The following is a 27485-nucleotide window of genomic DNA, read 5'->3' on the forward strand; positions in this document are numbered from 1 at the left end:
GCCACCACACCCAGTGAATTTTTGTATTTTTAGTAGAGACGGGGTTTCACCATGTTGGCCAAGCTGGTCTCAAACTCCTGACCTCAAATGATCCACCTGCCTTGGCCTCCCAAAGTGCTGGAAATACAGGCGTGAGCCACCACCCAGGGTCACTCGCCTGATGTTAGACTTTCTCCACGAAGCCACTTATTAACCTTAATCTCCTCTTCTTGACCGGCCTCTGTTTTGTTCCAGCAGTCATTTTTCAGATACCTGGTACCCACAAGCAGGGCCCAGTTTGGGAGATGCTAGGATAACTAAGACCTGGTCAGTGCCCTGAGGAGTCTTGTCTAGATAAAGGGGGACACACACTAGCTTGGGCTTATGCGTGCAGCAGACCCGTGTAGAGCAGGAGTGTGTGGAGAGGGCAGCAATGAACTTTGGCTGGAGAGCCAGAGAAAGCTTTGTGAGCTGGAGCACAGGATAAAGTAGGAGCTTTCCAGGGCTGTGGGGACTTCTGAAGTAGAGGAAACTGCCTGTTCAGAGCATGGAGGTAGGGATCAAAGTTCTGAGTCATGTGGGCGGGCACAGAGCAGAGGATGGCTGGGGCGGTCTCAGGGATAAGGAGAAGTTTGGGGAACAGATTGTTTTGTCGCCATATCTGCAATCCTGTGGCCTGCACGCCAGAGTGTAAGCGCCAGGAGAGCAGGAGCTGTGTCTCAGCGTTCATTGCTCCACTCCTGTCACCTGCCTGCGACTGAGCCCTCACATCCTTGCAGGAAGGAGAAGATGTCATCCAGTCATAGTCACAGCGCCCCCTAGTGACCACCAAGAGCTCCCACCTCCTCAGGTACTCCCTCTGCACATGCAAGCAGCTGTTACTGGGGGCGGCACTTTGCCTGGCATCCTCTCACTTGATGTCTATCCCTCCCTGAGAGGGTGTTCACTTCAGGCCAACAAACCCTTGTTAAGTATTTGTTCTGTGTTGATCTCTGTTCTACGTACTAGGGTAGAGTCTGAGAACCAACTGATAATGGGGGTTGTTCGCAGTAGGGATCAAGTCCATTTTGAGCCTGGAAGGATGGATGAGTGTCAGAGTAGGGGGTTAGAAGGGAAAACACCGTGCCCTATGAAATGGAACAATGGGGATGAGCCCCACCCCCTGCCACTTACTCAACATTTACTAAACTACCATTTACCAAGGTCACAGAGGGAGCATGGGGTGCCGGGAACCCAAACATAACTGGATGCCATCTGCGGCTCTGGGAGCTCACAACCCGGCAGGAAGACAGACAGTAAAGGAAATAAGAGGTGCTCTGGGCTCAGGGTGTTGTTAGCAGATACAGGGGTGTGAGGCAGGGAGTGTCCACCGCCTGGGGTTCTGTGGGAAGGTTCTGAGATTAGGCTGAGGTGTGCAACATGGGGAGGTGGTCCAGGCTGGGAGCAAAACCAGGTGTTACCCATCAAAAGAAGGCCTGTTCCGGTGTGCTAAGAAGGTTCTGCTTCTTGATCTGGGTGCTTGCCTCAGAGATGTGTGTCATTGTGGAAACTCATTGAGCTGTACACTTATAACTTCATATATGTACATTCATGGCAGTTGTACTTGCTTAAAATTTGCTTTTAAGTGACCCCCCACCCCAACCCTGCTACCTCTTTTGTAAGACTAGACTCTGGGGATCCAGTCCCCCAATCCCAGCTCTAGGGCCTTGGGGAGGCAACTTCAATGAACTACTTTCTTCACCTGTAAAATGGGGACGATTGTACTGTCATCACAAGGGTTGTGCGCAGCGCCAGCAACTCGAGATGCGTAAAGCATTTAATTGGTGCTTCCTCTGTGCCTCTCTCGGAAGTATCAAATTTCTAATGATTGGCAGTGTCTGGCACAGAGGAGCTCAATATAATTCACTGAATAAACGAGGAAATGAGCTCAAAGTATTTTTTTGGGGGTAGCTTGAACAAATGCAGGGGTGTGGCTTGGAGTGGAGTGTCTCCACTAAAGGCTCCTGGGAAGGAGCTCAGAGCCTGGTTAGCAGGTGCTGCACTCCAGCGCAGAAGCCAGGGCTTCTGTGGGGAGGGAGGCAGCCAGTCACCTGGGCCCTAACCGGTGGAGGCCGGAGCCACGGTGCCTGTACACCCCTAACCCCAACCTCCAAATGAACAGAACTGTGGAGAGCTCAGCCGGCTTGTGGAGAGGATCACACCAGGAAGAAATGCAGCACAGCAGCACTGCAACCTCCCCACACTCGTGGCTCCCATGGCCCTCTCACTCCTCTGGTGGTCAAATCTGGCACTGCTCTCTACCCTCAGGGGCCAGGCCAGTTTCGAGAGAGACGATGGGAAAACCTGCTCAACAGGGTGGCCAAAGCCTGAACCAGCTGAACTGGATGGTCCCATCACCCCTCAGCAACCCTCTCTCCCTCCTGGCCCATAGAACAGAGCCAGAAACCCCACAAACCACTTTTATTACCCTGTGGTCGGGCTGGACTGTGATGCTGGAGAACCCTGGGGGTGGGAGCTGCGGGATGCAGCTGAGCCTCTCCTGGCTCTATCTGCCGGTCTAGGCCAGGTTGGGGCTGATCAAGGGCAGGGAGCCCAATCTTGGGGGAAAAGGAAGAGAGGATGGAGAGGCCAAATAGGCCTCTTCCCCTCCTCTTCACCCATGCCACAGCATTAAATAAACAAAAAGCAACTCTTTACAGCACAAACTACACAGGGAAGTCCTTTCTCCCAGCCCTGGGCGCACAGCGTGGAAGAGGAGCTCTGGAGGACGGGGTTGGGGCCTCCAAGATCTGATACCACCCCATGCCTCTTCCTAGCGCCATGGGGTAGGGATAGGCAGCTTTGAACAGAGGAAACAAAACTCCAACTTCCTCCAAACTCCTATGCAGGCAGGTCCATCTAGTCTGGTACTTCTGGCCCAAGGGTTTTCTGCTCCTTCCAAACCCTTTCTCAGGATCTGAGCTTAGCTGAGACTTCTCCAAGAGGGGCTGGAGCCCTGGTCTCTGAGGCACAGTGGGCCTGGGAAACAGGCAAGAGTCTGGTTCCAGAGTTTTTCCCAGCCCAGCCCTCTGCCTTGGCAAGCAGGAAGCAGGGCCAGCTGAGAGCCGGCAAGACCCAGGCTCAGAGGGGCCGGGTGGTGTGGTTATAGACCAGGTGCTCCGTGTCCTCAGCAGTGGAGACAGTGGAGCTGGCAGGGGTGGGTGGTGGGTGGTGGCTGTGGCGGTGTCTGCGGAAGTCCTTTCTCTGGTTCTTAAAGAAGCAGTAAGTCAGGATGGTTACCACCACCACAATGCAGATGACCAGGAACACTGCGACAGCCATCTCCGCAGAGCCTGGGGGAAGAAGGGGTAGAATAAGGGGCTCCCATAGCGTGCCTGGTTCTGACACCTACCCCCACTCTACGGAAGGGACCAAGTCAAATGGATGCCAGGTGTGGAAGGACATGGGCACCCGACTCAGACCTCTCACATATGAGCAGGTGAACAGCTCTGTGCGGGAGCTCAGAGGAACTCTGGTGGGCCTCAGGTCTCAGCTCAAACTGCATTCCTTGCAGTTAGCTTGGGGGAAGCCTGGGACGCTGCTGACAGACACTGGAGTACTTTACTGTACTCCCTCCCTCATGTGTGGCAGGCATCCCTATTTGATTACGGTACTCTGTCTCTATAGGCCACCTTGGCATCCTTCTCAACACAGGTTGGGCTGTCACAACCTATCAGATGGAGTTGATCCGTGAGTTGATACCTACATGCCAACCTCAGTTACAGGACAGACCAGGGCTTACCTGTGCTGGGAATGGGGTTTTCCCGCCTCAGGCCAAACACATCCTTCTCTGCAGAATGATGAGGGGAGAGACCAGTCAGCGCTAAGGGCTCAGAGACTTGGCTGCTCCCCAGTGCCCCAGACCCCGCACTGCCATCCTCTCCTACCCCTACTCTAGGCACTCTGAGGATGGAGGGGTGACTCCCACGGGCCTGGGGACACAGTGGAGGCCACTGGCTAAGCCTTCCCCCGTACATGCCCACCCTCTCACTGGCCCGCTCACTGGAGATGCCGCCACAAGACTCGAGGCACTGCTGCTCTTCCTCAAAGTTGTTCTTGTTGCCATAACAACCGCCATAGGTAAAGCGGGCACAGTGTTCGTTGAAGGGGTTGTAGTACCAGCGCGGGATGCTCTCCTTGCAGAGTCCTGTGTCTGGCACGTCCACGCAGTGCCCTGGGGGGTATGGAGCAGGCTGTGGTGAGCGAGTCCACGGCCTCCCTGCCACCTTCTGCTAGGCTCCATGTGGCTGCTGCCCAGCACCTCCCCACCCACCACGGCTCAGGGAGGGCCTGAGAGGCCCCAAAACACCTGGCCCAGCTGCAGTGGTGCCAGAAAAGGGAAGACAAACCCTGGACAATAATTGTAGACACAAAAGTAAACTACGCCGACTCATAGTTATTTCAATTTTCTTTCAGCTTTTCTGACTGGGTCACAGTCTCAGTTTTCCAACAGTGGGTGGTTTACCACATTTTTTTAGACAGGGTCTTGCTACGTTGCCCAGATTGACTTCAAACTCCTAGGCCAAGCGATCCTCCCACCTCAGCCTCCCTAGTAGCTGGGATTCCAGGTGTAAGCCACCACACCTGGCTGATTTACCTTTCTTAACAAAGAGGATGGGCCTCAGGGTCTGAGCCTTGGCAGGCAACAGCATCCAGCTAGAGCTTACTATTATTATTTATTATTTTGAGACAGGGTCTCATTCTGTTGCCCAGGCTGAGGTGCAGTGGTGCCATCTCAACTGACTGCAGTCTCCATCTCCCAGGTTCAAGTGATCCTCCTACCTCAGCCTCCTGAGTCGCTGGGAGTACAGGAACGCATAACCACACCCGGCTAATTTTTCTATTTTTTGTAGAGATGGGGTTTTGCCATGTTGCCCAGGCTGGTCTTGAACTCCTGAGCTCAAGCAATCTGCCAGCCTCGGCCTCTCAAAGTGCTGGGATTATAGGCGTGAGTCACCGCGCCTGGCAAGCTAAAACTTTTGTTTTATTATGTTTATTTTTGTTGTTTTTTAATGTTTGGCAAGTAATAGTGGCTTCCCATTTACAGTAGTGATGTGAAAGTTCCTTTTTAATATATTACATTTAAAAAATAACTGATTAAGTAAATAAGATCTGAGCAATATGCTGTGGGCATGGCTGAAATTATGAAAGTGTTCAGAGAATGACTGATGCCTGGAAAACACAGAGCCACAGAAGAGAGCCCAGGAGCCAGCCAGGGAAGAAGCTGAGCATCTGGAGAACTGGGAGCCCACCCCGGCTCTTCGTGCCCACAGGCCCGTACGCCCAGCAGGCCCCTCAGGCACTGCTAGATGGAAATAGTGAGGATGGCAGTGTCAGAGTCTGCCCTGATCCAGGGCACCTGGGGAGGATCTCACCTTTGTCACTGGGGAAATAGATGCGCTGGAGCTCATCAAAGCCACTCGTGTCTGCAGAGATGAAAGGTCAGAGGCTCAGCCCCAACAAGGGTCTCCCAGGGTTTCAGGGCAAGGCTGTCAGGACCTCCCTGTCTGCTGCCCAACCCCCTCTATCCCCCGGCCTCACATTTTTCACAGGTGGCCTCGTCGGAGGCGTCGGGGCAGTTGGGGGTGTCATCACACTCCAGGAAACTGTCGATGCAGCAGCCATTGCTGCAGCGGAACTGGGTGGGCTGACAGGTGCCAGAGCACACTGGGTGGGGGCGGGACGGGTGGAGGGGAGGTCAGGCTCAAGCAAAGAACAAGTGCCCAGGGTTCATCTTCTACCTGGACCTCTCTGCCCAGACACAGCCCATCCCCCATTCCCTTTCCACCAACCCCACTCCTCTCCCCGCAGACTGGGCGGATCCTCACAGGAGGATGCTGGGCTGGAAGGGGAGGGATGGTTGTGGTCCTTCCATAAACTCTGAGGGGAGGAACGGCTTGGGCAAAGGCAGGCTGCTCAGGGGCACGGGGATGATATGGGCTGGAGACGTGGAGGGGATGGGGGTGGGGAGGGGAGTAAAGCCCACCTGGATGGTGCCTTTCCATGGAGGGGCCTGGGAAGAGAACAGAGAAGTGAGAGGAGGCATGACCAGGCTCCAGTGGGGATAAGATGATTGGGGTGGGTGGGCAAGGGAGAACGCGCACCACCCACCACCCTGGCCACCGAAGAGAGACCACTCACCCTGGGGGAAAGTCGCCTGAGCCCCAGAGCCGCCTCTCAAAGGCCCACCTTGCACACCTCGACAGGCTAGAATGCACTCTTCTTCCCGAAGGTAGTTGTTCTTGTTGCCCAAGCAGCCTCCATAAACAAAACTCTTGCAGATCTGCTCCGTGGGGTCATAGTACCAGCGTGGGAAGGAGCCCCGGCAGCGGCCCACCTTGTTGGATGCAAGGCAGTAGTCTACGGGGGAGAGCTCATGAGGGGACCGTGCAGCCAATCCGCAGAGCGGGGGCTCCAGGTGCTGCCTCCTCACCCCTCCCTCACCTTCTGTCTGCTTGGTAGACAGCACAGTGACTGTGACGTTGGCTGTGTCCTCTGGGTGGTCTGAGCTAGTCACTGTCAGCTGGAACACGTAGGTGCCTTCCTTGAGTCCCCACAGCTCCACCTGGTTTGGGTCTTTCCTCTGCACACAGGAGTGGCCATCAGGCTTGGGCACCCCCTGATGCCTTGGGCTGCCCCAGGCTCGGCCAGACACACACCCACACCCCTGGCGAGGCCAGGGGGACTTGGATTAAATGCATCTTCAGCCTCTCTCCACTCCATCCCATCCGGGGCCACTGGTTGGCCTAGGGCCCCAGAAAGGGGCTCCTAGAAGGCTGGCAGGCAGGGACCAGGGTCGGAGAGTCAGCCCAATGTCTCACCTCTACCCTGACATCCGTGTCACCCTGCAGTAGACGCCAGTCTGTGTTTTCCGCATCCTTCAGCACCAGGGGTTCCTGGGGTTGTACCTTCAAGTCTATGCCCGCCCAGGTCTTGGGGATTCCAGACCCTGGTGGGGGGAGAAAGTGAGATAAGGTCAACTCTCACTAGACGGACCAGGCTTCTCCTAGGAGCAAAGCGGGGTGGTGACAGTATGCGCCCCACCTAGACCAAACGGGGACTCTGCAGCCTGCATGGGGTGCAGGTGGGAGCCCGCAACAGAACCAGCTTCTTGATCTCTATTCACAGACAGCATGTTTTTGGTACACTGAAGATATTTTTATGTTGTAACCCACTTTCTTTCCTTTTTTTTTTTTTTAGAGATAGGGTCTTGCTGTGTTTCCTAGGCTGGAGCACAGTGACTATTCACAGACTCGATCATGGCCATTATAGCCTCAAACTCAAGCAATCCTCCTGCCTCAGCCTCGTAAGTAGCTGGGACTAAAGGTGCAATCACCACGCCCAGCTGTAAAACCCTCTTTCTGAAACAAATTACTGAACAAATTGCCATCTGATCTTAGTGAGTAAACACACACAGACACACACACACACACACCCGTGAGGGGATGGGCTTGTTTCTATTTTCTACAATAGAAACACCTCAAACAGACTCGGCTTCCAGTTCCAAGGGGTCCCGGGAGCCACGCCCTTCCTTGACTTGACCAGTGCCTGTCTGAGGTTTCCCCACCTCATCAGGGTCAGGGATGAGGGAGGGTGACAAGCACAGTGCAGGATCCCTACCTGTAGGGGCTGAATAGCGGCCCCTCAAAGATATGTTCACATCTAACCCCTGGGACCATAACCGTGGTCTGATGTGGGAAGAGGGTCTTTGCAGAAGTGATTAGGATCTCCAGATGAGATCATCCCGGATGAGCTGGTGAGACCCCAAATCCAATGACAAAGTATCCTCATAAGAAACAGAAGAGAAGACAGAGTGAAGGAAGAGAAGGGCCACGCGGAGACAGAGGCAGAGACTAGAGTGATGCAGCCACAGTCAAGGTATGCCTGGGGCCACCAGAAGCTGGAAAAGACAAGGAAGGATTCTCCCCTAGGGTCTTTGGAGGGAGCGCAGCCCTGCTCACACCTTGACTTGCGGCTTCTGGCCCCCAGAACTGTGCAAGAATAATTTTTTTTTTTTTTTTTTGAGATGGAGTCTCACTCTCATCCAGGCTGGAGTACAGTAGCACAATTTTGGCTCACTGCAACCTCCGCCTCCAGGGTTCAAGCAATTCTCCTGCCTCAGCCTCCTGAGTAGCTGGGATTACAGGTGTGCACCAACATGCCTGGCTAATTTTTGTATTTTTAGTAGAGATGGGGTTTTACCACATTGGCCTGACTGATCTTGAACTCCTGACCCCAAGTGATCCTTCTGCTTCAACCTCCCAAAGTGCTGGGATTACAGGCATGAGCCACTGCACCTGGCCAAATTTCTGTTGCTATTTTCTGTTTGTTTGTTTTTGTTTTTGTTTTTTGTTTTTTTGAGACAGAGTCTCGCTTTGTTGCCCAGGCTGGAGTGCAGTGATGCGATCTGGCTCACTGCAAGCTCCGCCTCCTGGTTCACGCCATTCTCCTGCCTCAGCCTCCCAAGTAGCTGGGACTACAGGCACCCACCACCACGCCTGGCTAATTTTTTTTGGTTTTGCATTTTTAGTAGAGATGGGGTTTCACCGTATTAGCCAGGATGGTTTCGATCTCCTGACCTCGTGTTCCACCCGCCTCAGCCTCCCAAAGTGCTGGGATTACAGGCGTGAGCCACTGCGCCCAGCAAATTTCTGTTGTTTTAAGTCAACCAGTTCATAGTCATGTTACAGCAGCTCTGAGAAATTAACACATTGCCCTTTAGGGGATTAGTCCAGTTGGGCAGATAAGACCCCATGACATGAAGCAACATGGGGACAAAACAAGGCAGTGGACATTCAGAGAAAGGAGGCCGCAGCAGGCTAAGGGGATAAGGGAGGGCTTTCTGGAGGAGGGAGAAAGGATTTTTTGATTTTTTTGTTTTTGTTCTTGTTGGGTTGTTGGGAGAATGTAGGGTGTTGCTGAAAATGGCAGAACACAGCTGGGCGCGGTGGCTCACGCCTGTAATCCCAGCACTTTAGGCGGCCAAGGCAGGCAGACACAACATCAGGAGATCCAGACCATCCTGGCTAACACGGTGAAACCCCCTCTCTACTAAAAATACAAAAAATTAGCCAGGCATGGTGGCACGTCTCTGTAATCCTAGCTACTCAGGAGGCTGAGGCAGGAGAATCGCTTGAACCCAGGAGGCGGAGGCTGTAGTGAGACGAGATCGTGCCACTGCACTCCAGCCTGGCGACAGAGCGAGGCTCCACCAAAAAAAGAAAAGAAAAGAAAAGAAAATGGTAGAACTCATGAGAAACCAAAGCAAAGCAAGGAGTTAGGAATTTGCATGGCCAGTTCGGTGGACAGTAAGGAGAACAGCTGGGCTTGAGTTCACCTGAAAGCACCCTGGATGCCAGGCCAGGGTGTTTGGACACAGCAGGAGTAACATTCAAATATTAAACAACTGGTGGTACAGAAAGGGGACAGACACTGGCTGTGAGCAGTGTCGCAGAGTCCTGGAGGCCACAGCTGCACCAGACATTGACCTCCTAGATACATGACAGAGGTCCAGGAGTTCAAAGGGAGGGGCCAAAGGCGTGGGCAGCAGGGGCACTCCTGAGCTCTGGGCGGCAGCTGTTTTCCCATTCGTTTGGAAATATTCTGTGGCACAAGGAGGCTGGCAAGTAGACCAGTGCAGTGGTCCAGGGCGGATAGAACAGGAGTGGCCTGAATGCCAGAGCAGTCAAGGGAATGGAGACAAGGATGTGAGAAACAACGCTGGGCTGATGCTTCTGGCTTCTCCCCTGCGAGTCTCTGGGAACTGGGAAGAAAAAGCCAGGACACAGGCAGAAGGGAAACCAGATTTAGAGGGACCATATGGGTTAAGTCACAGCGAAGTTAAATTTGGGAGAAGGCAAGCCACCCAGAACCAGCAGACAATGAGGGATAGGCATGGCTTGGAAATAGAGGCGCTGGCTGAGTATATGCTGGGCAGCATGCCAGGGACTCTACCTGCATCAGCTATACCCGGGGTTGGCACTAGCCTGCAGGCCAAATCCAGCCCACCATCTCTTATATTTTGAAATGGATGAAAAAACAAAAGGAGAATCCTTTTTTATGACGTGTGAAAAGTACATGAAATTCAAATTTGTGTCCATCGACTGGAACACAGCCTTGCCCATTACATGTTGTGTATGGCTGCTTTCATGCAACAACAGCAAAGCTGAGCAGTCACACGTAGGACCGTACGGCCCATAAAGCCTAATAATTTTCTATTTAGATCTTTACAGAAAAAGTTTATTGTCCCCTGGAGTCCATCATGTACCTTTATAACCAGCCTGCCACACCTACATTCTCACCTCTTTTCAGATGAGAAAGTTGACACCAGAAAGATTAAATGGCTTCCTCAGAGTCATTCAGTTTCTAAAGGCAGATCTGAGATTTGAACCAAGCGAATGCTCCACAGCGAATGCTGGCTCCAAAATGTAATTCTATAGGTTATCCACCCGCTCAGAGGCGTGATTTTCACTGCTTTTATAGTCTTGGGTTTTTACATTTTGCTTTTCTAGTTTAGGTAATACATGTATGATATAAAATTCAAAAGGTGGCTGGGTGTGGTGGCTCATACCTGTAATCCCAGCACTTTGGGAAGCTGAGGCAGAAGGATGGCTTGAGCCAAGGAGTTTGAGACTAGCCTAGGCAACATAGTGAGACCTCGTATTTACAAAATAAAAAATTAGCTAGGTGTGGTGGCTACTTAGCTATTCAGGAAGATGAGGCTGGGAGGATTGCTTGAGCCTATGAGGTCAAGGCTACAGCGAGCTGTGGTTACACTACTGAATTACAGCCTGGCTGACAGAGTAAGACCCCATTTCAAAAAAAAAAAAATCAGAAAAGCAAAAACCAAAAGGTACAAAAGGCTAGTGAAAATTAAGTTACCTCTTCTCCTTAAGAAGGAACCTTCTCCATCAGGTTTATTACCCCAAAGGTATCCATTTTTACCTGTGTGTGTGTGTGTGTGTGTGTGTATGTCAGAGACACTATTTGAATTTACAGGCATGTGAGTTCTTCATCTTGTTTTGCCCTTCATATATATTGGAAATCGTTCCCTAGCAACACATGAAGAGTTTCCTTTTGTTGTTGCTGTATCATATTCATTGTATAAATGTACCACAATTTATAATTTATTTAACCAGTCCCTACCACTTTCCTGATTTAGATTTTCTTTCTTTCTGTCCTAAGAACTAAACCATGCTGCCTTAGTGTTTATTATTATTATGAAAACAACATCACAGTATTCAATTATAGGATGTGTTGACAGACAATGCGATTGTTTCCAATTCTTCGTTATTATAAACAATACTACAGGGACTAACTAGCTGGCAAGTTGTTTTATCCATGTATAGGTACAGCTGCAAGATGAATTCCTACAAGTGGAATTGTGTCCAGGGCTGTGTGCATTTAGGTTCGATAGATATCGCCCAACTATCCTCCACAGAGGCTCTCTAGAGAGTTTTTTCGAGTGTTAGAGTGAATGCAAAGAAAGAAGAGAAGGTAAAGAGATAAGAACATAGGAAGGTAAAGAGATAAGAACATAGGAAGGTAAAGAGATAAGAACATAGGAAGGTAAAGAGATAAGAACATAGGAAGGTAAAGAGATAAGAACATAGGAAGGTAAAGAGATAAGCCGGTAGGAGGCTGAGCCACAGGGATTCCTCTTTGGTGAGGCAGAGAAAGCAGAGCCAATGGGGGACTCACAGAAGGTGGTCCTGGGGCTGAGAAGACCAGGATGCACAATGATAGCAAAAGGGATGAGAAGGGAGAGATTTCAGGAAGAAACATGTTGAATGTTTCAGAGGCCTACAAAAATAATAAAAAGAGAACTGGGTTCCAGGGATTAGGGGAAATAAGACAGGAATGAGCAGGAACGAAAAGTGGCTGTCTGGAGGCAACCTCCCAGCCCAGGGGCTTGGTTGACAAGCAGGAGAGCACTCTGAGAGCACATGCCAAGGGAGTAGTGAGCTGGGAGGAGCCCAGTCCTCCATCCTTGCATTTTGTAGAAAGAAGACAGACTACTTAGCAGTCTGTCTAGCAGACAGGCTAGCCCCACTAGGCCCCCAGAGTGGAAGTAGCATGCAGAGTGATGCATCAGACTTTGAGCTGAATCAGAGGCTGAATCTCACCCCCACACAACTCAGTCCTCTCCAAGCCCCAGCCCCCAGGACCAAGGGGCAGGTACCTTGCCTTACCACTCCCTTCTTCCCACCCCCAAGAGAGCAAAGGGCTAGAGTAGCAATAAAACCAGCCCCTCCCCCAGTTAGTTACCAGGTCTCAGGACCTCAGGGAAGTGCAGACTCCGCCTCCTAAGCCACTTCTTCCTACGACTAGGGAGGAGGAGAGGTGGGGGAAGAGAAGGGGAGAGGAGGAAGTGCAAGCTGCTCGGCCTCCAGCTGCAGGAATCTGTACTGGCCTGGCCTGGCCACAGGCAGAAAGAGGAACAAACAAACCCATTCTGGGGAGCATTTATCTATGCAATAGGAGAATCAAAGGTTTGGAAGCTCTCAGTGCCCGTGACCCACCCAACCTGCCTCATCCACCCTAGCCCTTAATGACTCTACCCTGTCATTACCCACCTCCAACCTCTCTCACTGGACCCAGCTAAGAATAAACCCCTTGACACACACACACAGCTTTTCCCACTTCCCAAAGCACTGCAGTACTCTAAGAATGGCCTAGAATGGCCTGGAGCTCATACTCAGTCCAAGCCCTACCTGCCTCCCTCAATGTACCAGGAAATCCCCACTCCACCCTCTCTTGTGGCAAACAGGCAGGTCCTGGGGGTTTCCAGATGAGGATGGCTGGTCTCAAGACCATGGGGCCACAGTCCAGCTCAGCTCCCTCACCAGACTCCAGAATTTCACACTCTGGCCCTGGAGAGGGACTCCCATGGGGCCTCTGTGGAGGAGGAAGGGCAAGAGCAACTCGGTCAATAAGAGTCATCACCACCTACACTTTCTGCTACTTCCTTGTGGAACAGGCTGCAGCCCTGGTCCAGTGGGACTTGGTGGCCCAGCCTGGCCTTCAGATATGTCCCCCTCCCATCCCCAGGAATCCCCATGTCACCTCCCCTCAGAGACCCAGGAGAGCACTGGAAGGATAGGGAGAAAAGAGGACCCTTAGACTGGCAGATTGACTAGCCCAGGAAAAGGCTGCGGAGAAAAGCCCTTTCTCCACTTTCCAGAATGGAGACCACCCCCAGATGTGGCCCCAGTCCAGTTCTGGCCCCCGAACTCCCCAATCTCTGGCTCTGTTATCCACTGGGCTATGTTGGGTCAGAATGCTAGGTTTTTACCAGAGAGATCTTGTGTGAAAAACAGCACGGGACTTTTGGAGGTCTCCCCTGTGGTGAATCCCAGGCCTCCCATTTACCGGCAGTGTTACCCTGGGCAAATTCTTTAACATGGGAGTCTCAGTTTCCTAATCTAAAAAGTGGGATGACTGCTAGCAGCACCCTTTTTGGAAGTTGTTGTGATGAGGCCTGAGTGAGAGGATGTGTGGCACAGCAATCAGTAAGCTGTAAAGTGCTCACGGAGCTTATGAGAGGTGACCCTCCCCTGCCGTGGAGTCCCACCTGGTCAGAACCCCAGGTAGAGAGAATGGGGAACCAAGGCTCTGGACTGGCCCTGATCCCAGCAGACAGTTCAGCCCCGGGAAGAAAGAGGAGGAGCCCTGGCCTTCACTTTGCCCTTATCCATGGAAGTAAACAAGGCTTGAGCTACCAGATTCTAAGCAGGGAGAGCCCTGTCTCATGCACAAGCACACACACCTGCCTGGACAGCTGACATCCCTTCCCTACTAGGTATACATACCAACAGGCTGACTCACTCCACAACCCTCCTCATCCCCCACCCCAGAGCCTCTAGGCTTCTGTGCCTACAACATCACTCCTCTCCCTTTGGATCAACCACAGACTGGGCTTATTTTCTAGTCTCAGATCTGGCAGTCTTCCTGGACCACCAAAAGGTCAATCCATTCCTAGGGGGTAGAGAGATGCTAAGCAGTCCCAAGTCCAGCCAGTGGAGGAGACTATGGCCAGGCTCACCTGACAGGGCATCAGTGTACCCAGACCAGTGCTTGGCCAAGGTGCCTATCTAGTCACCAGACCATCCAGACAGCTCACTCCTTCAATCAGCCTATCAGTGTCATAGGTCAGGAGTCCTGGGGACTGCCTCTCCCCTCCAGTACACACAGCCCAGAGCCAAAGGCCTCCCTGTGAGCACCAGCCCATCACCTTTGAATATCCTGAGTTCAGGAGACAGAGCCTGGGCCCTGCCCTCCCTACTCATGTCCCCTTTCATTTGTTTACTGTTTGTACTGCCTACTTCTAAGGAGGACTTCAGGTAGAAGTAATCCCAGCACTTTGGGAGGCCAAGGTGGGTGGATCACCTGAGGTCAGGAGTTCAAGACCAGCCTGGCCAACATGGTGAAACCCCTGCTCTACCAAATAAAAAAAAAAAATTAGCCGGGCCTGGTGGCCGGTGCCTATAGTTCTAGCTACTCGGGAGGCTGAGACAGGAGAATCACTTGAACACGGGAGAAGGAGGCTGCTGTGAGCAACCAGACAGAGATCGTGCCATTGCACTCCAGCCTGGGTGACAAGAGCCAGACTCCGCCTCAGAAAAAAAAAAAAAAAAAGGCAAAGAAAAAAGAAGTGGACTCTCTTTAACTCCTCTCTGATGTTCGCCTCCCCTAGGACCCCACAACCAGTCCCTTTTCCGAGTCTCTCCAAACTCATCCACCTGACACCCTCCTCACCTCCAAAGCCCTGGGTCTGCAGCTGGCGGTAGGAGCGGTATACTTCCCTCGTGAGGTAGTTGATGAAGCCCTCCCTGGGCGCGAACTTGCACACGAAGTTCTGCTCATAGAGGCAGTTGATGAGGAAGCAGGCGGCGATGGCGTCCTCCCCGCCGTCGGGCTGCAGCTCCACCAGCGCTAAGTTGCAGTTCTGGGTGGTGCAGCAGGCGCGCACACAGTCCCAGCCCCGGCGCACGCTGGGGGACTCTAGGAAGGTGGCTCCGTTGCTGACCGAGGCATTGGTGTCCAGCACGAAGGCAGGCACCCCGGCGGTAAAGCGGTTCAGGCAGTCAGCTCCCGCGGGCAGCCCAGGGGGCGCGGGCGGCGGCCCCGCCTGGGTGCCCTGGAGGCCGAGCGCGCACAGAAGCCACAAGGCGACGGCAGGGATGCGGGCCGGGGCGAGGCGGGTGCCGGTCATAGTCCTCGCAGGGGCCATCGCCTTCCTCTCCAGGGGGATCACCTTCAGAGCGCGGGCCTCTGGGTTCCGAGGGTGCTGGTGACCTGAGAGAAGGGAGGGGACAGAGGAGGAGACACGTCTGATCAGCCGGGGAGACTTCGGAGGAGGCGGGCCGGCCAGGAGGAAGTGGCGGGGAGGAGGGACCGGAGCACCCCAGGAGCGAAGAAGGAGTACGGCCCCTGCCCTCCCACGCGCCCTCCAGGGACCCGGCAGCCAGACAGACGGACAGGCGGACAGCTAGGGAGCTCACGTACCCCGACACACGCAAGAGAGCAGAACAAAGGGACGGACATGCTCCAGCCCGCTCCGCCTGCGCCTCGGCCCCGCGCGCCGGGCCCGGTTACCTGCGCAGGTGAGTTGGGTGGGGCCAGGTCAGCCGAGGTTCCGGTCCCGGCTTCCTGCGCGTCTCGGACCGCGGCTTCCGCCCCGGTGCTCGGAGAGCTGGGGTTCGGCCGCCTTCTCCCCCTGGTTTCTGGTGAAACTGAGTCAGCGCCGTCGGGGCGGGGCCGACATTCACCTCTGCGCTGCCGGCCCCGCCCACGCCCGGTGAGCTGCGGCCGCCTCCAGCGCGGAGCTCCAGGCCCGGCCCGCCCCGCCCCGCGGCCCCGCAGCCCGGGCGCCTCCCCGGCAGCCATCCCCCCTAGGGGCTCTCGAGCTCCATCCAGTCTAGCCTCGCGAGGGAGCCCCGCGCCAGAAGCGCATCCCCAGGCCGGAGGGGACGCGGCCCGAACGGCAGGGTCCGGCCTCTGGGGCGGCGGCCTCCCGCCTTTCTTTCCGGCCGGGGCCTGCATTCCCAGCCCCAGACCTGAGACCCAATGCAAATGATCTTTCCGGCCCTCGGGAAATCATTTCCATTTCGTGGCGGGAAGGGAACACAAAAGTTGCGTGGCTGCACCTGTGATAACTGGGATCCGGGATGTCTGCCTCACTGTCAGCTCTGGGAAACCCTCCCTGCTGTCAGGGTGAGAAACGGAGGTGATTCCCCGCGTCCAGGCTGCCTTGCGTGCTCCACGGGGCTTCCCTGTTCGAGGCCCCTCCTCATCTTGTATGTGCAGTTCGGTCTATTCCCAGCTATGGCTCATTGGACTGTTGCCCCTTTCCCTGGGGCCCAGGCTTCCTCTCTTTCACAAAGGGGACGCTGCTGGGCACTTTCTTCCGGGAAATGTCATCCTCGGAAGCCTGGAGGTTCTCCAGTTCACCAAGTAGCTGAGTTATTGCCCTTCACGAAACCGTGGACTCCTTGAAGCCAAGCTTATTGCTCCTCCTGAGTAAAGAACTCTTAAGAGACCATTCTTTACACGGCAAGGGTCTGAACAGGTGAAAGACAGATGAAGGCAGGGCTGGAGGAAGGAATCACATAGCATGCTCTCTTACAATAGAGATTCCAAACCTTTTCCTGATGGCTTAACAACCCCCAACCCAATGGGAACATTCTTCCCAGTTTCTCATCCAGAGCAGCTTTGCCTAGCAGATCCTGTGGCCAACCCTTGGATTTTGCTGAACTGTGACATCCTCCAGCTGCTCACATGATGCGTGTTGGGGTGGGAATCTGGGGCCTGTCTCCCCTTCTCTGGATTTTTAGGGTTTATCCACAGACCCTGGCACACTGGTGGATATAGAACAATGATGGTATGCTGGGAATGAAGAAAATGATTGTGCAGCCACTGGGAAGAGTTTTGTGATTTGATTTCCCCTTATGGCTAACACATTCAAGAATCTTTTCCTTTTTTTTTTTTGAGACGGAGTCTCGCTGTATCACCCAGGCTGGAGTGCAATGGCACGATCTCGGCTCACTGCAACCTCCACCTTCCAGATTCAGGTGATTCTGCCTCAGCCTCCCAAGTAGCTGGGCTTACAGGTGTGCACCACCATACCCAGCTAATTTTTGTATTTTCAGTAGAAATGGAGTTTCACCTTGTTGGCCAGGCTGGTCTTGAACTCCTGACCTCAGGTGATCCACCTGCCTCAGCCTCCCAAAGTGCTGGGATTATAGGCGTGAGCCACTGCGCCCAACCTCAAGAATCTTAATACAGGGGAATATTACCTTATGGTAATATTACATTACCATAAATTTATCATTACATCCATTATACACACCATTATAAAAACCAACATGAATTCAGCACTGACAATACCCAAACTCTGTTCCTAAGCACTGCCCATACATTACCCTATACTCAAAACAAATCTAGGGAGGTACTATTTTTAGTCCCATTCTACAAATGAGCAAACAGGCTCAAGACAGGTAAACTGATTTGTCAGGTCATTCAACAGTAAAGTGGCAGAGTAGGGATTGGAGCCCAGGCAGGGCAACCCCATGGCTTCAGTGCTTAAACCCTGGACTTTATGGCCATTGCAATTCTGATTTCATCTGGAAGTTCTGCCCTCACCTCAGATTCAACTTGCTTGAACCCGTAACTCACTTTCTTTCTTTCTTTTTTTTTTTTTTTTTTTTTTTGTTGGTGGGGACGGAGTCTCACTGTCGCCCAGGCTGGAGTGCAGTGGCGCGATCTCGGCTCACTGCAAGCTCCGCCTCCTGGGTTCACACCATTCTCCTGCCTCAGCCTCCTGAGTAGCTGGGACTACAGGCACCCGCCACCATGCCCGGCTAATTTTCGTATTTTTAGTAGAGACAGGGTTTCTCCGTGTTAGCCAGGGTGGGGTAACTCACTTTCAAGTGGTGAGCAGCCACCATTTGTTGAGATGCCCACTGTGTTCCCTCCAGGCACTTGACATAGGATTGCTAATGCTCAGGACAACTCTGGAAATTGTTTCCACTTTGCAGAAAGGTTCACTGACTCCATCAAGGTCAGGTAGTGAATGAAGAGTGGTGACAGGTTGTAGAGAAGTTAAATTTGTGAGCTTCAGACTCAGACTACTGGGTTTAGCTCTTGCATCTGCCACTTACTATTCGTGTGGCCTTATGCAAGTTATTTGATCTTTCTGTGCCTTAGTCTCCTTGAATGGGAAGTGGGGCTTCATAGGGTTTTTTATGAGATTAAATGAGTTAATGCAGATAAGGCATTTGACACCAAGAGTTCTCAATAAATGTTACTTGAAATGACAACAACAGCAACAACAACACATGCTGGTGAGGATGCAGAGAAAAGGGAACGCTTATACATTGTTGGTGGGAATGTAAATCAGTTCAGCCACTGTGGAAAGCAACTTGGAGATTTCTCAGAAACTTAGAACTACCATTCAACTCAGCAATCCTATTACTGGGTATATAACCAAAGGAACATATATTGTTTTTCCAAAAAGACACATGCACTTGTACGTTCATCACAGCACTATTCACAATAGCAAAGACATGGAATCTACCTAGATGCCCATCAATGATGGATTGGATAAAGATAATGTACTTCATACATCCCACGGAATACTATGCAGGCATAAAATGAACAAAATCACGTCCTTGCCAGCAATACGAATGCAGCTGGAGGCCATTATCCTAAGTAAATTAAGGCAGGAAGGCTGGGCGCGGTGGCTCAAGCCTGTAATCCCAGCACTTTGGGAGGCCGAGACGGGCGGATCACGAGGTCAGGAGATCGAGACCATCCTGGCTAATACAGTGAAACCCTGTCTCTACTTAAAAATACAAAAAACTAGCCGGGCGACGAGGCGGGCGCCTGTAGTCCCAGCTACTCGGGAGGCTGAGGCAGGAGAATGGCGTAAACCCGGGAGGCGGAGCTTGCAGTGAGCTGAGATCCGGCCACTGTACTCCAGCCTGGGTGGCAGAGCAAGACTCCGTCTCAAAAAAAAAAAAAAAAAAAAAATTAAGGCAGGAACAGAAAACCAAATACTACATGTTCTCACTTATAAATGGGAGCTAAGCATTGACTACACATGGACATAATGATGGAACAATAGACACTGAGGACTACCAGAAGAGAGAGGGAGAGAGGGGAGCATGGGGAACGTGGGCTGAAAAACAACCTTTTAGGTAATATGCTCACTACCTGGGTGACAGGCTCATCTGTACCCCAAACCCTATACCCATGTAAGAAACCTGCACATATACCCACTGAATCTAAAATAAAAGTTGAGGCCAGGCGCAATGGCTCATGTCTGTGATCCAGGCACTTTGGGAGGCCGAGGCGGGAGGATTGCTTGAGCCCAGGAGTTCAAGACCAGCCTAGGCAACATGGCAAGACCCCATCTCTATAAAAAAAAAAAAAATACAAAAATATAGCCAGGCATAGTGGCACATGCCTATAGGACCAGCTACTCAGGAGGTTGAGGTGGGGGGATTGCTTGAGCTGGGGAGGTCAAGGCTGCAGTGAGCTATGATCATGCCACTGCACTCCAGCCTGGGTGAAAGAACTAGACCCTGTCCCAAAAATAAATAAATCAAATAAAAGTTGAAATGATTTTTTTAAAAAAGTGACAGAGCCAGGATTGTATCTGAAGTCTTTCTGACATTAAAAGCCATACTTTCCAAATACTACCTTATGCTGCTTCTTACATACTAACAAGAAAAACTACGTATGAAGAGAAGAAAGACTACAAGGTATTCCATCAAAGTAGTGAAAGTGATGGTATTTGAATGGTGAGTCTGTAGGATAACATTGCTTCTTTCTCGCTTTAAAAATATTTTCCAAGATCCCTTCAGTGAATATGGGATGCTTCCATAATGAAGAGAGAGACACACCGTGATGACCTCCACATACCATATTTGATGACAGTCTTCCATGGTAATCACTCACATCCATCTCTTGTCTGTTCCCACTGCTGCCCTTGATCTAGGCTCTGTGCCAGCTTCATGATGGAACTCCAGGCCACCCTGCACACTGCCATGTGGTTCCCTCCTCCAGCCCTGCCTTCATCTGTCCTTCACCTGTTCAGACCCTCAGTGATCCCCAAGAACTTCTCTGGGGCAGAATGTACAGAGCCAACCGTTCCCTGGATGAAGTTCAGTATTTGCATAGGCAGACAGTGTCAGAGCTGTCGGAGGAGACCCAGCTAAAACACTTCCCCTGGCTGGGCACCGTGGCTTACGCTTGTAGTCCCAACACTTTGAGAGGCCAAGGTAGGAGGACTGCTTGAGGTCAGGAGTTCAAGACCAGCCTGGGCAACATAGTGTCTAAAAAAGTAAATTTTAAAAAACAACCTGGCCAGGTGCAGTGACTCATGCCTGTAATCCCAGCACTTTGAGAGGCCAAGGTGGGTGGATCATGAGGTCAAGAGATTGAGACCATCCTGGCCAATATGGTGAAACCCCATGTCTACTAAAAACACAAAAATAAGCTGGGTGTGGTAGCACGTACCTGTAGTCCCAGCTACTTGGGAGGCTGAGGCAGGACAATCACTTGAATCTGGGAGGTGGAGGTTGCAGTGAGCTGAGATCGCGCCACTGCACTCCAGCCTGGCGACAGAACGAGACTGTCTCAAAACAAAACAAAACAAAACAAAAGCCCTTCTCCTTATATATAGCAAACTGAGGCCCAGAGATTTGGCCTTGGTTTGTTCATAGACACAAGGCCAGCTCCAGACCTCAGGTCTCTTGACTGCCAATCTTAGGCCCTTTCCTTAATTTGAGCTGCCTTCCTGCAAAGTATTTGCAAATGATACTGTTTTCTAACTATACTGCCGGCCCTAAGGGGAGTTCACCTCACCTCTTCTCTTCTCTTCTCTTCTCTTCTCTTCTCTTCTCTTCTCTTCTCTTTTTCCCTTTCCTTTCCTTTCCTTTTTTTCCTCCTTTCCTTTCCTTCTTTTCTTTTCTTTTCTTTTCTAGATGGAGTCTCGCTCTGTCACCCAGGCGCCCACCACCATGTCTGGTTATTTTTTTTATTTTTTGGTGGAGACAGGGTTTCACCGTGTTGTCCAGGCTGGTCTTGAGCTCCTGACCTCAAGTGATCCACCCACTTCGGCCTTCCAGAGTGTTGGGATTACAGGCATAAGCCATCGTGCCTGGCCAAGTCTGTGTAGCTGTTTTCTTAGGCCATGTAGCTCACTCTTTTCTTAGGCAGTGTAGTTCACTTTCCCACTGCAAACTTTGGGAAGAGAAGCTCTGTGCCACAGGCTCCATTCCTATTTGCCACATCACAAATACCAATCATTGCTTTAAGGAGTGGATGATTTGATGAGAATATTCAGTTCTTACACCACTACTAGAAGAGGAACACTGACTGCCTTGTGGAAGTGGTCTGGCAGTTTCTGTAGGTAGGAGTGCTGGATTGTCTACAAATGTGGCCACCGACAGCGCCTCCCATTCCTGTGTGTACATGCTGCTTCTCCCACTAGAAGGTGTCTTTGAATCTGGGACTTGCTTTGACCAGTTGGACCCAGCAGAAGTGGGGCCCTGTGACTTGCAGGCCTTATGAAATCTTGTAGCTTTGTTTTTCCCGTTTAGAGCCAGCTGTGATATAAAGAAGTTTGTCTGTGCTGCGTGAGAGAGATACCACCTGAAGACAACAAGGCCCTGGAGGATGAGAGACTCTCAAGGAAAAGAGAAGGGCCTGCCGTCTTCCAGCCACGCCAGCCCCCAACTGAGGAGCTGGGTGAGGCCATCTTGCATCCTTAGCCTCAGTCAAGTTGCCTTAGCAGAGACTAGCTGACGCTGCCAAGCCCTGCCCAAGTTACAGAATCATGAGCAAATAAATGACTGTTTCTGTTTTAGGCTTTTACGTTTTGGGGGTGGTTTGTGTGCCAGTAATAACTGAAACAGATAATATATTTACAGAATAAACTTCAGTTTTAATGATCTAAGTAAAAGCCCACTAATTCATTATGCAGAAAAAAATGATTTTTTTTGAGACAGTCTTGCTCTGTTGCCCAGGCTGGAGTACCGTGGCACAACCACAGCTCACTGCAGCCTCGACCTCCCTGGTTCAAGTGATCCTCCCACCTCAGCCTCCTGAGTAGTTGAGACCACAGGTACATGCCACCACACCCGGCTAATTTTGTAAATTTTTTGTACAGATGGGGTCTCGCCATATTGCGGAGGCTGGTCTCTAACTTCTGGGCTCAAGCCATCCTCCTTCCTCAGCCTCCCAAAGTTTTGGGATTACAGGTATGCGCCACTGTGCCCAGAAAATTTAACTTTTATTTTAAAAAGACAGTCCCTCTCAGATAGTGCTACAGCTCCGTTAAATCAAATTTAGCCTCCTTACATATTTTAAGTTTCACCTAAAGGTGTCTCTGTACATGGTGAGCTATCACCTAAATGGAGGTGTAAACAGCCTATAATCTACCCTTGTGCCAAACACCAAGTTTTGGCCAATCAAAAGGGGCCAACTGTTCAAACCCTCTTCAAATAAGGCAAACACTGAGCTGTAACCAATCTGGCTGTTTCTGTCCCTCGCTTCCATTTTCTGTACATCACTTTCCTTATTCTGTCCATAAATCTCTGAGCCTACTCTGGCTCAGAAGGCTGCCCAATTTACCAATAGTACTTTGCTCAATTAAACTCTTAAATTTCATTTGGCTATGGATTTTTTTTTTTTTTTTTTTTTTTTTTTTGAGACAGAGGTTTGCTCTTGTCTCCCAGGCTGGAGTGCAATGGCATAATCTCAGCTTACCACAACCTCTGTCTTCTGGGTTCAAGCGAATCTCCTGCCTCAGCCTCCCGAGTAACTGGGATTATAGGTATGCACCACCACACCTGGCTAATTTTGTGTTTTTAGTAGAAACGGGGTTTCTCCATGTTGGTCAGGCTGGTCTCGAAATCCTGACCTTAGGTGATCTGCCCACCTCGGCCTCCCGGCTTCAAGTTATTCTCCTCCCTCAGCCTCCTGAGTAACTGGGATTACAGGCATGTGCCACCATGCCTGACTAATTTTGTATTTTTAGTAGAGACGGGGTTTCTTTGTGTTGGTCAGGCTAGTCTCGAACTCCCAACCTCAGGTGATCCACCCACCTTGGCCTTCCTAGGTGTTGGGATTACAGGCATGAGCCACTGCACCCAGCCTATTTTTATTTTATTTTATTAAGTTCTGGGGTACATGTGCAGGATGTACAGGTTTGTTGCATAGGTAAACATGTGCCATGGTGGTTTGCTGCACCTATGAGCCCATCACCTACGTATTAAGCCCTGCATGCATTAACTATTTATCCTGATGCTCTCTCTCCCCACAACCTACCCCACAGGCCCCAGTGTGTGTTGTTCCCCTCCCTGTGTCCCAAAGGGTTATTTTTGAGGAATTCTTCTATAATGTCAGAAATGCTTACATGAGGGTGGAGGGTACAGGGAGGTGATAATGAAAGGATACAAAGCCTCAGGAGGAAGTTTGATATTTTTGTATGACATCTATTGTACATGGTAAATATAACTAATAATTGAGAACTGTACATTTCAAAATTGCTGAGAGAATAAATTTAAAATGTTTTCATTATTAAAAATATTAAACATTTGAAAAAAATGCTCACAATATTCCATTGTGGTAGGTTGCTTCCAAATGGCTCCCAATGATCCATACCTCCTGGTACTAATGCCTTGTATAATTTCCTCTCCTTGAGTGTAGTTGGACCTGGTGACTTGCTTCTAATGGATAGAATCAAGCAAAAATCATAGGATGTCACTTCCTGGATTTGGTTACAAAGACTGTAACTTTCTCTCTCTTTGTCTCTCTCTCTCTCTCTCTCTCCTAGTGCCCTTGGTGTGGTGGAAGCAAGGTGTCATGTGATAAATAAGCCTCCAGAGAGGCCTGCATGGCAGGATCCAATGTCTCTAGCCAACAGCCTCTGGGGACCTGAGACCTGCCAACACCCTTGTTAGTGAACCTGGAAGTGGACCTCCTGCTCTTGGACCTTGAGGTGACTACAGTACTGGCTGACACCTTGACTGCAGTCCCTGAGCTGGGGTGCCCAACTGAGCTACTCTCAGAATCCCCCCTACTGAAACAGTGATATAATAAATGCTTATTGTTTCAAGCTGGTAAATTTTGGAATGCTTTGTTATGCAGCAAAAGATAACTAATACATTCATCACTGAAAAAATGAGAATATCAAACTATAAACTCTTTATTTAGTCGACCTTTTAGGGAACTAATATGGCCATAAATATCAAGCCTCCTGCAATTTTGCACATTCTTTGACTTTGTAGTTCTACATCTATAAACTTCTCTTAAGGGAAATCATGGATGCTAACAAAGAAATAGTTACAGAAATGTTCAGCAGAGGAGCACTATTTATAATGGCAAATTGGTGGCAATCCGCGTATCTAAAGATGGGATTGAGTGACTAAATCGTGGAGTCACCTCTAATAGAACAGGTTGGGGTTCATTAGTGAGTTTTAAAAACAGTAAAGGGATTTATCACTGGCATTTGAAAAGTTAAAATAAAATTAAATAGAATGAAAAATATCAGAGTAAGGACAAGTTTTGCTTCATAAGAAATTTAGCTTTATATTTGTACATGTGTACCTTGTGATATTAAATTCCTTACTCTGAGTCATGGTCCAAATTTTGAAAAACTGAAGTGTTAATAAAAGATGTATATAAAACTACTTAGGTCAGGCATGGTGGCTCACACCTGTAATCCCAGCACTTTGGGAGGCCGAGGTGGGCGGATCACCCTGAGGTCAGGAGTTCGTAGACCAGCCTGGCCAACATGGTGAAACCCCATCTCTACTAAAAATACAAAAATTAGCTGGGCGTGGTGGCAGGCTCCTATAATCCCAGCTACTCAGGAGGCTGAGGCAGGAGAATCGCTTGAACCCAGGAGGTGGAGGTTGCAGTGAGCCGAGATAGTGCCATTGCACTCCAGCCTGGGGGACAAGAACGAGACTTTGTCTCAAAAAAAAAAAAAAGAAAAAATACAAAAATTAGCTGGGCATGGTGGCAGGTGCCTGTAATCCCAGCAATCAGGAGGCAGGGGAGTCACTTGAATCTGGGAGGCAGAGGTTATAGCGAGCTGAGATCGCACCACCGTACTCCAGCCTGGGCAAGAGAGCGAGACTCTGTCTCAAAAAATAAATAAATACAACTACTTAATGACATAAAATGCATTCAAAATATATTAAGTTATAAAATGTATTCATAATGTAAGAAAATGATCTAATTTTGTGAAAACCCAAACAATATATGAAAAAATGGAAAATAGGCCGGGCGCGGTGGCTCAAGCCTGTAATCCCAGCACTTTGGGAGGCCGAGACGGGCGGATCACGAGGTCAGGAGATCGAGACCATCCTGGCTAACATGGTGAAACCCCGTCTCTACTAAAAATACAAAAAACTAGCTGGACGAGGTGGCGGGCGCCTGTAGTCCCAGCTACTCGGGAGGCTGAGGCAGGAGAATGGCGTGAACCCGGGAGGCGGAGCTTGCAGTGAGCCGAGATTGCGCCACTGCACTCCAGTCTGGGCGACAGAGCGAGACTCTGCCTCAAAAAATAAAAAATAAAAAAAGGAAAATAAATACACCAAACAGATAATTTATACTTTTCTTTATTCATTTGTATTTTAGAGTTTTCCACAATGAGCACAGCTTCTTAAAAACTCATTTCTTGAATAATCATACTAATTTAAAAGTTTTCCAAATAACTGTATATAGTATTTATGTTAAATATATGCGCGTAGAGGGCCAGGTGCAGTGGCTCAAGCCTGTAATCCCAGCACTTTGGGAGGCCGAGGTGGGCAGATCACCTAAGGTCAGGAGTTTGAGACCACACTGCCAACATGGTAAAACCCCGTCTCTACTAAAAATACAAAAATTAGCTGGGTGTGGTGGCAGTTGTCTGTAGTTCCAGCTACTCGGGAGGCTGAGGCAGGAGAATAGCTTGAAGTGGGGAGGCAGATGTTGAAGTGGGCTGAGATCACACCACTGCACTCCAGCCTGGGTGACAGAGCAAGACTCCATCTCAAAAAATATATATAAAATTAAATTAAAATAAAATAAAATTAAAAATATATATAAAGACTAGAAAAAAATAAACAAGAAAGAAATTTGTCAGAATGTTAGTGGTGGTGGTTTTTGTCTGGTGGGATTATGGGAAATTTTGAATGTTAAAAAAATTTTTTTTTGAGACAGAGCCTTGCTCTGTCACCCAGGCTGGAGTGCAGGGGCACAATCTAGGCTCACTGCAACCTCCGCCTCCCGGGCTCAAGACATTCTTCTGCCTCAGCCTCCCCAGTAGCTGGAATTACAGGCACGCGCCACCATGCCCAGCTAATTATTTGTATTTTTAGTAGAGATGGGGTTTCACCACGTTGCCTAGGCTGGTCTTGAACTCCCGACCTCAGCCGCTCAATGTGCTGGGATTACAAGCATGAGCCACCATGCCCGGCCATGTTTTAGAAAATGTAGAAAAGTTTATAAACATGTTTTTCTTCTATAATAATTTTTTTTTTTTTTTTTTTGAGACGGAGTCTCACTCTGTCGCCCAGGTTGGAGTGCAGTGGCCGGATCTCAGCTCACTGCAAGCTCCGCCTCCCGGGTTTACGCCATTCTCCTGTCTCAGCCTCCCAAGTAGCTGGGACTACAGGCGCCCGCCACCTCGCCCGGCTAGTTTTTTTGTATTTTTAGTAGAGACGGGGTTTCACCGTGTTAGCCAGGATGGTCTCGATCTCCTGACCTCGTGATCCGCCCGTCTCGGCCTCCCAAAGTGCTGGGATTACAGGCTTGAGCTACCGCGCCCGGCCTTATAATAAAGTTTTTAATAAAAGAAAAGGCATTTAAAAAGAGCAACCTGGTTCTGCTGGGGTCTGCCTGCTGCCCATTTTATGTCAGCACTGGACCTGGCCCAAGCCAGGAGAGCAGGTAGGCACCTTTCTCCCTGCCCAGGCCCCCGCCCTCTTTTTCTGCTCTGATGTGGCTGTGTGCTCCTGGTGGCTTTTATCTCTCATCTCATCTTGGATTTCGAGCTCCCTTATCTTTGGGCAAACTTACTGATGAATGGTGGCACCAATAGGCCAGGGAGGAGATGTGGGTCACTGCTAAGTTGGAAGGATATCAATAAGGTGCCTCTTGCTATAAATAATGGACATCACTCATTAGTGTGCCATCAAGCTTCATGGTATCCATGCTGCGTGCTCATATAGAATCTTACCAACCCCCAGTTTACGAATGAAACATGTTCGTGGAGCCTGCATGCATGCATCTGTCTGTCCCGGTGTAGGCTTTCATAAAGTTTGCATGTTTGTGTGTCCCCAGCCCATTACCAGTCAGTATCTGTTAAATGTTACCTCCTAAATAGCTCTCCAATCTGCCTGCTTCTTGCCATTGACAGCACTACCTCTCCTACTAGCTCTACTGCAATGGCCTTCTAGCTGACCTCC

General features: G+C 50.4%; 1 protein-coding gene and 1 long non-coding RNA gene across 10 annotated transcripts; one reads left to right on the top strand and one right to left on the bottom strand.

Annotated features, from left to right (window-relative positions):
* Nucleotides 1-2424: 2424 nt before the first annotated feature.
* On the bottom strand, nucleotides 2425-15779 carry SPINT1 (serine peptidase inhibitor, Kunitz type 1). Of its 9 annotated transcripts, none has more exons than XM_033190517.1 (11): nucleotides 15616-15779; nucleotides 14776-15315; nucleotides 6840-6967; nucleotides 6463-6601; nucleotides 6208-6378; nucleotides 6005-6031; nucleotides 5560-5685; nucleotides 5394-5444; nucleotides 4022-4192; nucleotides 3761-3808; nucleotides 2425-3311 (listed from the first exon to the last, which is right to left on the bottom strand). In XM_033190517.1, exons 2-11 carry the CDS (start codon nucleotides 15248-15250, stop codon nucleotides 3100-3102), a joined length of 1548 nt encoding a protein of 515 aa, XP_033046408.1. In that variant the 5' UTR covers nucleotides 15251-15315; nucleotides 15616-15779; the 3' UTR covers nucleotides 2425-3099. The 9 variants fall into 9 exon arrangements, with proteins under 9 accessions (XP_033046408.1, XP_033046406.1, XP_033046409.1 ...); XM_033190515.1 differs by having other exon boundaries at nucleotides 6160-6378; nucleotides 15616-15754; XM_033190518.1 differs by having other exon boundaries at nucleotides 6217-6378; nucleotides 15616-15753.
* Nucleotides 15780-22095: 6316 nt separating this feature from the next.
* On the top strand, nucleotides 22096-24145 carry LOC117070850. Its single transcript, XR_004432072.1, has 2 exons — nucleotides 22096-22150; nucleotides 23864-24145. It is a non-coding gene; the product is annotated as an uncharacterized LOC117070850 (long non-coding RNA).
* Nucleotides 24146-27485: the final 3340 nt, after the last annotated feature.

This window comes from Trachypithecus francoisi, unplaced genomic scaffold (genome assembly GCF_009764315.1).
Source record: "Trachypithecus francoisi isolate TF-2019V2 unplaced genomic scaffold, Tfra_2.0 Lachesis_group3, whole genome shotgun sequence".
Lineage (NCBI taxonomy): Eukaryota > Metazoa > Chordata > Mammalia > Primates > Cercopithecidae > Trachypithecus > Trachypithecus francoisi.

Bases quoted from the DNA above. Each gene is read 5' to 3' on its own strand.
- SPINT1 (XM_033190515.1), bottom strand. From the start codon at position 15,250: ATGGCCCCTGCGAGGACTATGACCGGCACCCGCCTCGCCCCGGCCCGC. The intron at 5,686-6,004 runs GTGGGCTTTACT...GCCCCCACCCAG, and splicing joins CATGGAAAGGCACCATCCAG to TGTGCTCTGGCACCTGTCAG. The intron at 4,193-5,393 runs GTGAGATCCTCC...CATACCCCCCAG, and splicing joins CTATTTCCCCAGTGACAAAG to GGCACTGCGTGGACGTGCCA.